The 11,630-nt window shown below is 35.9% G+C and overlaps 1 protein-coding gene across 1 annotated transcript; it reads right to left on the reverse strand.

The window, feature by feature from the left end:
* Positions 1-383: 383 nt before the first annotated feature.
* On the reverse strand, positions 384-10,924 carry LOC120530037 (CMRF35-like molecule 7). Its single transcript, XM_039754197.1, has 3 exons — positions 10,857-10,924; positions 2,975-3,295; positions 384-612 (listed from the first exon to the last, which is right to left on the reverse strand). The coding sequence occupies exons 1-3, from the start codon at positions 10,891-10,893 to the stop codon at positions 422-424; spliced, it is 549 nt and encodes a 182-aa protein (XP_039610131.1). The 5' UTR covers positions 10,894-10,924; the 3' UTR covers positions 384-421.
* Between the last annotated feature and the right edge of the window lie 706 nt (positions 10,925-11,630).

Genomic DNA, 11,630 nt, shown 5'->3' on the forward strand with positions numbered 1-11,630 from the left:
AGCAAGATGTCATTGGGCTGTTTAAGGAAAAAACAAAAAAACTGAAAATTTAGACTCAACACAGCACATACCCCATCCAGTTCTAATTAAAGCCCTGCTTAGTACACTACTATATTGTCTTTGATTAATCTTAATTTTTCCATTATAAGATTGTTCTACACTGTTTAAAATTCAAATTGTTTTGCATGAGATGTTTTGCAAATTGGAATTACATAAAACAGAATAGGGAACTGTTTTGCAGAATCCCCCCAAATCTTTTTTCCATATTCATATGCAAAGAAATGACAAAATACAAAACTATGCACTTTACCGTAAACTGACAGGTTGAAAGCAAATCCATTTCTAGCTCCCTGTCTCTCCACGACACACCAGTAAGTCCTTCATCTGTCACGTTCAGGCTGTGCAGAGTCAGGTTTAAGAATCATGCTGTCTTATTGTCAGTGTGAGATATCTTCTCTCCGCTGACTAATGCCTTGCAAGAGCCCAGGTGGTTCCCTTTACACCAGTATTTCAGAGCACTGTCATATTGTTGAATATAAGTGCAATGGATGCTGGCAGATCCTCCTTTCTCACCAAACAATGATATGTTACTTAAGGTCAGATTTCCAAAACCTGAAAGAAATGCAGTGACACAGTTAAAAGAGTCAAAATGGTTCATTTTTTGATATCTTCACTATATTCCAATTGTGTGCATTTTTGTTTGTAATGATCAGTTTTTTTTATAAGTTGGGACAGAGATTAACATGGCTACCTCATTTATCTTATGGATCCAGGGTCCTGGTTTGTCTGTGTTGATTATCTTGAGATAGTCTGTTTTTCATCATCCAAAAAGAGGTACAAGTACTGAATGTGGCTTGCTTTTGCTTTGGTCCTGATGCTGCGACTTTGAGTTGGGTCACGTAGGTTTCAGTATACTGTATTATTTGTTAATTATAGTATTTAACTGGTGTGATATGATTTGCAAACTGTATGTGTCCTTGGTTTATAATGTGAGTCATTAAATCTAAAAACAATTACAACCTACATTTAAAATATAGATGTTCACGCTTATTATATTATATAGACTAGGTCATTGAAAATTAAAAGTAGCACTATAATAAAAAATAATAAAAAATTAAAATAGCATTTTAAACTGACTATAAAATTGCATACCATTCTGAAAAGCAATCAATTATTTGGTTGATATGCTTTTAATTATAACATGATAAAACTGTACCAAAAATCAAATGTTCCACTTGCATATGTATTTCACTTCAGTGTAACACATTGGATTACATTTAAATTTGCCACAAATAATTTCCAATAACCTACACAAACATAGGAAGAATAAGCAAAGACTGAGACCAGCAATAATTATTTAATTAATAAACATAAATATAAGAATTTTAACTCATGCATGGTTCTTATTACTTTTTTTAAACTGTATCATTGCTCTCTTTTTTGGCTGGTACCAAAATATCTGCGACCTCATGTATAACACCTTGCGCAGAATTCACACTGAAACATAACATATGGATAAAACTAGAAATATGCGTATTCACAAAAAAAAATCTCATGCATAAATCTGAGCATAAGCAAAGTTCTACACACTTTCCCTTTATAAATCCCAACTAACGTAAATTTTAAAGCACATGCACAAGCCTACAGTACCACCTGAACTCCTCGCAGAATTTTATCAATTTGAATATACAAATCAATAGAAATAGCCCCTTCAGGTAGAAGGATCGACAACTTCAATCAGCATGTCTGACATATTAGAAGTCCAGTAATGTTACATTAGCTTAAAATGCGTTTATATGAAAGTCTTTTCAAATAGTATCCTGTAACTCCTTTCTGTTTTCTAAATTTCAAATAAGAGGTACATTTTGTCAATTTCACCACATTTATTTCCTTCCTATGCCACCTATACTATTGTGACACGTATAATAATGTCCCCTAGAGGTTGGCTACTTGCCTGCCGTGCCCTTTATCTTACATTGGTGTCCATACTTGCTGTCTATTTTGTTAGTTGTTACTCTTTATTATCGTTCTCTGGATTCTTTTCCAAATCCTGCTAAAGAATATCCCAGTGCACCACTTCTGCATCCCCAGTTTTTGCTTGTTTTCTTTACTCATATGTATCTGAGGTAATACTTACAGTAGTAGACATCTTAAGTGGCATAGCACTAGTTTATCCTTTTTGCTGTCTTCAGGTCAGCCAGAACAACTTATTTCCTGATTGTAACTGCTAGAATGAACAGTGGGCTCAGTTTTTAATTTTTTTTTTAACCTTTTAAGGTCCTTACTTCTTTATATGCAAGTACCCCTTATGTCTGTATTCTATTATTCCCATCACTTCACCTACTCTTGTCATAGTAGAGTTTTGGTTGTAAAACTCAAAACAAATTGTGCTTGGCACATATTTTCATCTGATCTGTAACCAAAGTGGGGCACAGCTAGAAAGTACTTGCTTACAAAAAATCTCCACTGCTAAAATTTGTTGGCCTGGGTATGTGGCAGTTGGCAAGTTTCTGGAAGGATCCTGGCTTGGATCAGTTTTTGGAGTTGGGGCAGCTGCCTCTGACCTTTAATGAATGGTACAAAGGCAGGCAATGCGTGAGGCAGATGAGAGCACATGGAGCCACATGGCAGCACATGGGACAGTGAATGAGGAAGGAAACAGAGGCTTTGACCAGGGAATTACCTAATAATAAGCTATGATCTTTACTTTCAACTTGAAAAAGCTTTAACAAATCAAAAGAAAAATCCATTTTAGAGGAAATTTTGCAAGACTATATGTAAAATGAAACAGCTATTTTGCTTCTCACTAGTACTAATACTTTAATATCTATGACTAGAAATGTGCATCCAACTCATTTATCAGTACTTTTCCTTCTGTTTCATTCTTTGATAATTTTAGTAATGATCTGATTTTCACCATTTGTTTTTTTTAATAATCCCAAGAATGTAAATATAATGAAATTTAATGTATTACCTCCAGAGACTGCAAGGTTTAAGGAGTAGTGAGGTTTGAAAATTATTCCCTTCAAAGCACACCAGTAACGACTTGTATCATTTATCAGCAGACCAGTGAAAGATACATTGAATAGTCCATTTTTATTGTCATGTATAGAGAGTCTAGAATCCCCTGACAGTAGTTTATCAGAACTTATTACAGTGGTGCAGTTTTTCCAAAGTGGTCCTTTACACAAGTATTTAACATTATATCTGTATATTGTAGGATATTGACATGGGATGCTGACAGCTCCATGTTCCCAGCCAGATACAATTTTCTCTGCTCTCAGATAGATGACACCTGCAGAAAAAGAAGGTAACAAATTTAAAAACGGACAAATCATATAGCCTTAAGTCATCTTGAAACAAAATACAGTGGATTACTAGCAATATAAATCCTGATATTTATACCTTTTATCAAAACTCCAGTCAATAATTAACAAAAGGATACGCAACTTCTATCAGCCAATGTAACAGAGAAGTAAAGTTGTAGTGTCTGTTATATTAACAATTAATCAATGTTTATTTTATACCACTTTTTATAATGAGAGCAATAATGCTGGTATTGTCTATGGATCATTTAGAGCACTCCAACTCATAGCAAAATTCATACATTTTTAAGAGTAAGATTGAAACCAGTCCTGGTTTGGGATACCATTCCACAAATATTAATGTTTGTTGTGATTGCCAAAACACAAAAGAAGAATTCACCTTCAAAACTAGGCCCCATGTTCGAAAAACAGGCCTGACTTTCAAAATTCCTGAAGTTAGCTTTTCAGCCTGCACACCAAAAAAAACAGGTAAACTCAAAAACGGAAAGGGGGTCAATAAAACAAAAAAAAAACCCTGGCCCACTGCAACAAAATAGCATTCCTTTAGAATATTTCAAGAATTTATTATAAAAAAACAAAAAACAAAAATAAAACTACAAACATGGAGGAAGTCAATCAATGCCTGAGGCATGCCACAATCAAAATTCAAACATATAAAGCAAAGTCTAGAACCAACGAATCAAAAACATAAGCACTTACAAAATTTCAATGTTGAAAATTCAAAATCAAAATGCTACCCTCACAGAAGAAAAAGAGGAAAAGAAAAAAAAAAAGAATAAACAAAAAATAGATATCCTTTTAAACATAATACAATTAATAGCATAAGAGAGAGTCAATCACAGGCCCAGTGTGCTTATTCTAAAATAATATAATATTAATGTAAAACTCATAACCATGTTTTAAAAAATTTTTGGACATATTCTGTAAGGGAGAATTAGATTTAGATCCCAGTTAAGCAAGATAAGTCTGCATGCTAATAGTGTGGTGTAGGCCATAACAATCAATTTCTCCCTATGCACTTTAATCCCATCAAGGAGTGTACCAAACATCACTGTTAATGGGTTAGTCTGAAATGTATGTAAAGATTTTTCTCCAAAATGATGTTAATTTAGTGCATTCCAAAAACACCGCAGCTTAGTGAAGCTGGAGCTAGATGGAGAACTTGTAGGCTGCATCCTGCTCTTGGAAAATTTTGGATAGTTTTAAACGAGACAAATGTTATCGATGAAAGACCTTTAGTTGAATTATTGCATGGTTGCCACATAGTGAAGTGGAGTGCTTTGATGTATGGTTGAGTTCCACTTCCTTTCCAGGATGAAAGGTCCCTTTTCCACCATTCCCTTGGATCACTGAAGACTAGATTCTTTGAAATATTTTTATATGTTAAAATACCGTCTAAGACTTTATCCGTACTAACCTAGTGCTAACTGATGTTAGTGTGAGATGTGGAAAGTGTAATTTGCATATCAGAAAAAAACAGAAAAAAAGTGTCTAGCTGGAATGTTACATTTGGAGCCTACTTGTTAATAAGATCCATCTGGGGGCTCTGTCCCCTGCTCACTTTGCTAGCCTACCCCCAGGTGGTGGTATCTGGGCCACACTGTCTTGTGGCTGAGCTGCTCCTCTGTTAGAGAAAGCAATTGTATTTAAAGAGTTGATATATAGAAGAGTATGCAGGGCGTGGGAGGAAGACAGTTTGGTCCTTAGTTACTGTATTATAGACCAGTAACGGCACACTGCACGATAACTTGCAGTGAATACCCTTGACTTGAGTATTCATAGTTTTCATCCTCTTTCTTTCTCTGTACGTTTAGCATTCGTTTGCTCAGAGGTTGATGCGCTTGCTGCTTCGTGAGCAGCTCTTCTTTTCTCCACCCTAGCCCCAGCTTCTTCTCTTCTTTCGTCTGCATCTTTTCACATTAAAACTGATTAAGTCAGTGTTTGCCTTGCAATTACTTAATATGTTTTCCTTAATTTTTTTTTTACTTAAGCCAGCACTTAAATCATTCTTGAGGCAGATTGAAGACTTGAGATATGAAGAGCTAGGGGAAGTGACAGCGGAGGTGGTAGGGATGAGAACGGCGCCAGTATGCATGTGCCGCACAGCTGCCCTGCTGGCCATTGCCAAGAATTGATCCTACAGTAAAATAAAATAAAAAGAGGAATAACCTTGGAGGTCAATCATCACCCCAAAAGCGGATAGTAGACGTCACGTAGTATATGTGTACCAAATATCAGGTCAATAGTTTGAACAGTTTGCGAGCAACAGGTAATTTAAAATCCTGGACAGACAAACGAACCGCCACGGTAGCGTATTATATATAAATATAGAAAATCAGTTACTTGAGTATTTCACTAGAACGGTCTATTTTAGATACCAATTAATAATAAAACATAGTAAATAGTAAAAGTAAAGAAGTAAACAAGTTAAATGTAATAAAACATAATAAAAAGTAAATAAAAATTAAATTACATTAATGCCTTGTCAAAAACAATATTATGAATTACTTTATCCTCTAACTTACATTCTATAAAGGTTGTGTTTTTGCATTTCTGTTCAAATATTGTTTGGGATATTTTTCTATATTTATTGAACAATTCTCTTTGTTCTTGATTTGTATTATATGTAGCTCTTGTTTGTTCATTTTCTTTCTTTTTTTTTTTTTTTGATGTTCATTACCAGCTCTTGCTGCTGTTTTTCTATAGTGATCTAAAATTTGAATTTGATTATATAATTTGCTTTTCTGCCTTGCCATTATAACCGACTGCCTTGAAGGGCAAGTTAGCACTGAGAGTGTCACAAGGTGGTATGGGTAGAGGATGTGCGCAATAGGAGTAATGATTGGCCGAATGGTGTGGAGGGGAGTAGTCAAGGCTGAATAAAGCGGACACCACGGAAAACTTTTTTAATATTATACAGTAGAGAGAAATATATTGTCTGCTGTAGATGGGTGGTAAAGTGATGGTAAATGCTCTACTATCCCAACGTTTTTTGGATGTGTTGTAGGCCTAAAATTTATGAATAGATGTATATTAACATATTAAATGAAGTTGACCAGACAAAACATGAAATATTTTGGGTTTATACTGTCTGAAATTAAATAAAAGTCAAAGTAAATTTAAGAATCACTGTTTTTTTATTTGAATTTTTAATACCATCCCAACTTTTTCTGATTTGGGTTTGTACTACACCTCGTGCATACAGTAATTGGCTACATTCAGGCCGAAGGCTTATTTCTTTTGTCTAATTTACTGTGATTAGTACTTCTGGTGTACTGTTAGTATTGTGACAATCCTTATTATATCATTTGCACAAAACAGATTCCAGAAAATCATGAATTTTGAAAGATCCTCTTCAATTTTGTTTTTTTTTCTTGGTATTGTGCTGTGGCACTATTTCCAAGCTGCTACTCTTGAAAATTAGAAGTGATACCATTGAGGTTAGGATCCTTGGACTCAAGGGATGAATGAATTTCATCTTTAAATTTGACTGCAGTTAGCTGTTGCCAAGGTCACCAGATTAGTCAGTATGCATAACATTAATTAAATTTTTTTCCAGGAATGCTGTTGATGGGGCGGCACAGTGGCGCAGTGGTAGCGCTGCTGCCTCGCAGTTAGGAGACCCGGGTTTGCTTCCCCGGTCCTCCCTGCGTGGAGTTTGCATGTTCTCCCCATGTCTGCGTGGGTTTCCTCCGGGCACTCCGGTTTCCTCCCACAGTCCAAAGACATGATGGTTAGGTGGATTGGCGATTCTAAATTGGCCCTAGTGTGTGCTTGGTGTGTGTTTGTGTGTGTCCTGCGGTGGGTTGGCACCCTGCCCAGGATTGGTTCCTGCCTTGCGCCCAGGATTGGCTCCTGCAGACCCCCGTGACCCTGTATTCGGATTCAGCGGGTTAGAAAATGGATGGATGGATGCTGTTGACAGGAGTTTGTTTTTCTCTTGGTTAATATTATAATACTGACAACAAATTTCATGTTAGTCGAAAAGAACTTTCTCTGTTTGTCAGTGTATTTAACCTAATTTGTGTATTAATATATGTATATGTATTAGGCTAATATATATAGGCTAATACATATAGGCTAATACAGTAGAGCACTTTAAAACACTGCTGAAAACACATTACTTTAACATGGCCTTTTCATAACTTCACTTTAACTTATCATAATAACTATCAACGACAGGTTGGACTGGTCTCGGAACAAGAGAAAGAGGAAGAGAAAGAGCAGAGTAGGCTCTTTATCTTAATGTGGGAAGTGACATCCTTCACATCATCTACTGCATAGCTCTGTGATGCCCAGTGCAATTTTCTATGCTGTGGTTTGCTGGGCTGGTAACTTCACTTCAAGAGAGGCCCAGCAAATCAACAAGCTAATTAAAAGTGTCTGCTCAGTTATAGGATGTAATGTGGACCCCTTGGAGGTGAGAGCAAAGGAGAGAATTAATATAAAACTAAGTGCCATTTTGAACAATGCTGTGTGTCTTCTCTCTGACACATAAAATCTGAGGAGTTTCAGCCAGCGAATTATTCAGCAGAAGTGTGTCAAGAAACGTGACTGGGGATCCTTATTACCATCAGCAATACATTTGTATAGTACCTCACTCTGACTGGGACAGCCAAGTCAGAAGTTTTCTTTCTTTTTAATTTTCTTCTTTATTCAGACCAAAGTGTGTGTGTGTACAGTGCATCCGGAAAGTATTCACAGCGCATCACTTTTTCCACATTTTGTTATGTTACAGCCTTATTCCAAAATTGATTAAATTCATTTTTTTCCTCAGAATTCTACACACAACACCCCATAATGACAACATGAAAAAAGTTTACTTGAGGTTTTTGCAAATTTATTAAAAATAAAAAACTGAGAAATCGCATGTACATAAGTATTTACAGCCTTTGCCATGAAGCTCAAAATTGAGCTCAAGTGCATCCTGTTTCCCCTGATCATCCTTGAGATGTTTCTGCAGCTTCATTGGAGTCCACCTGTGGTAAATTCAGTTGATTGGACATGATTTGGAAAGGCACACACCTGTCTATATAAGGTCCCACAGTTGACAGTTCATGTCAGAGCACAAACCAAGCATGAAGTCAAAGGAGGCACAAATCTGGGGAAGGTTACAGAAAAATTTCTGCTGCTGTGAAGGTCTCAATGAGCACAGTGGCCTCCATCATCCTTAAGTGGAAGAAGTTCAAAACCACCAGGACTCTTCCTACAGCTGGCCAGCCATCTAAACTGAGCGATCGGGGGAGAAGGGCCTTAGTCAGGGAGGTGACCAAGAACCCGATGGTCACTCTGTCAGAGCTCCAGAGGTCCTCTGTGGAGAGAGGAGAACCTTCCAGAAGGACAACCATCTCTGCAGCAATCCACCAATCAGGCCTGTATGGTAGAGTGGCCAAACGGAAGCCACTCCTTAGTAAAAGGCACATGGCAGCCCGCCTGGAGTTTGCCAAAAGGCACCTGAAGGACTCTCTGGAGTTTGAGAGGTGCTGCAAAGAGGAATGGGCGAAACTGGCCAAAGATAGGTGTGCCAAGCTTGTGGCATCATATTCAAAAAGACTTGAGGCTGTAATTGCTGCCAAAGGTGCATCAACAAAGTATTGAGCAAAGGCTGTGAATACTTGTGTACATGTGATTTCTCAGTTTTTTTATTTTTAATAAATTTGCAAAAACCTCAAGTAAACTTTTTTCATGTTGTCATTATGGGGTGTTGTGTGTAGAATTCTGAGGAAAAAAATGAATTTAATCCATTTTGGAATAAGGTTGTAACATAACAAAATATGGAAAAAGTGAGTGTGTGTATTTATATATTTAATTATCTACCTACTTATGTATGAATTTATTTAAAGAGCTTCTGTAAAAAAACAGATTTCACCCTATCTATCTATCTATCTATCTATCTATCTATCTATCTATCTATCTATCTATCTATCTATCTATCTATCTATGACACAGAGCCATTCTTATCTATCTATCTATCTAATGTATCTATCTTATATTGCCTTTCATATCTATCTATCTATTGCACCTTTCATATCTATCTATTATGTAGTGCCTTTCATTTCTATCTATCTATCTATCTATCTATCTATCTATCTATCTATCTATCTATCTATCTATCTATTACAAAAATCCTAATCATGCAATGGAAGTATAAGATTGGCCCTCAACACTGTGTAATGGAAATATGATAGAAAGTTTGTTTTTATTGTATAGTATCATTAATTTAAATTATTTTAAATTGTTACTTTAAATTAAGGCACAACTCAAAAATATTTTAAATTTTAATTTGTGAAAAATAACATAATACGTTTATTGAAATCTTCATAAGTACAGTGTATGTAAAGTTACTACTACAATCCAATAATTCAGGGCAGTGTAAATAAAATTACAGTGTTACTTGTGGTGGTCGGGGAGGTCTTTAAATCTCAGCTGAGTTTCGCATTTAAAACTTTCCTTTAACAGAAACTGGTGACATTGGAAAGAGATCGTCTTTCCTTGAAACTCACATATTGTTCTAGCGTCAGAAACTTTTAGTACCTTGCAAAATGATAAACTGTAGAAAATAGTAACGATCAATTATCATTCAATTTTTAGCTCACATTCAGCCAAGATTGGTCAGTAGTTCTTTCTTTTTAATTTTCTTCTTTGTTCAGACCAAAGTGTGTGTGTGTGTATTTATATATTTAATTATCTACCTATTTATGTATGAATTTATTTAAAGAACTTCTGTAAAAAAATAAATTTCCCCATATCTATCTATCTATCTATATATCTATCTATCTATCTATCTATCTATCTATCTATCTATCTATCGTAGATAAACTATACTTGTTACTGTAATATACGTGTAAACTTGTGGAAGTGACCTGAGTCTATACTCAGTGAAAAGTGCAATACGAAAATAAACTGAATTGAATTAAAAAGTATCAGAGCCTGGAAACGTGAGGCGCAATGCAGATACTCTGTTCATCATAGTGGAGAACGTGTGTGCTACATACAGACATAAACATACCCACACCAGGGCAATTTTTGTGACATTGGGAGACCATGCAAACTCAAGTCTTTGCAGTGCTAACTACTATATTAAAGTATCAGTGAATACAGAATCTTAAACATAATAAAGATATTAAATTAACTAACTCACACCAACACATTTTACTTTAACTCAGCTGCAGTTGTAACAATGAGATTGTGGAAAAACAAAAAAATCTTTATAAAACACAGACAAACAACCATTATAATACAACACTGTATATAACACCTTTCTGTAGCAAATACCACCTCAGCTTGCTTTTTGTGTACACAATACAGCTGTTTGTGAGTATTTTTAGAGTTGGAATGCACACAAGTTAAGTGACTTGCAATTTGTCACATAGCGAAGAAGAAACTGAAGCAGCACCCATGTGGTTCAGAGTCCCGTTTGTAAGACACTACACCAGACTCCCTGCTAATATAACCCAAACATTCATTAATATGTAAAAATGCAGTTTAAAGCTGCCATTAAATTACAGCAGACTTCAAGATAGCCTTTACCTGATAATGTCAATAAAGCAAATGTCAGGTAGCTCATTCTGATGGGTCAATCCGTAGGGAGCCAGCGGCATTCAACTTTGAAGGAAAGCCACCTTGTAGACACCAAATCAAAAGTGATCTGTTATCCAATAATCTGAACAATAAATGGACTGCACTTTTGCCACTTCCCTTTTAAAAACCTATTCTTTCCATGTTTATTACTGACTCAGTGATTCCAAAACAGTTCTTCTTTCTCCTCTGACTGTACACATTTATTGTCTACATAATAAATGAATGCAGATTGTGGTATCCGAGGAGCACACAGTAAGTCGAAAGGGGAAAACTGAACCATCAACTTAATAGTTCAGTTACAAAGCCACTTTACCACATATTCTTTTTTCTGTTAATGCATTTAAATATTTTGCTTCTTCATTTTTATATTATCATTTTCATCATTTGTAAATTATAGAAAAACTGCAATGTTATGTATCAGTTTAACTTTAATGTTTATTTCACCATATTTAACAACATTATCCATTCTATCTCCCAAATCTGCTTATCCTGAGCAGGGTCATGGGGAAGTTGGAGCCTATCCCAGCAAGCATTGGGCACAAGGCAGGAATAATCCTTGGTAAGTGCCAGCCCATCACAGGGTGCACACACACACCAAAGTCAATTTAGCAATGACAATTCACCTAACCTGCATGTCTTTGAACTGAATTAGAGAACCTAGGGAAAACCCACCTGGGGAGAACATGCAAACTCTATCCTGGAAGCACCCAGGATTTGAACACC

This window comes from Polypterus senegalus, chromosome 5 (assembly GCF_016835505.1).
Source record: "Polypterus senegalus isolate Bchr_013 chromosome 5, ASM1683550v1, whole genome shotgun sequence".
NCBI classification, from domain to species: domain Eukaryota; kingdom Metazoa; phylum Chordata; class Cladistia; order Polypteriformes; family Polypteridae; genus Polypterus; species Polypterus senegalus.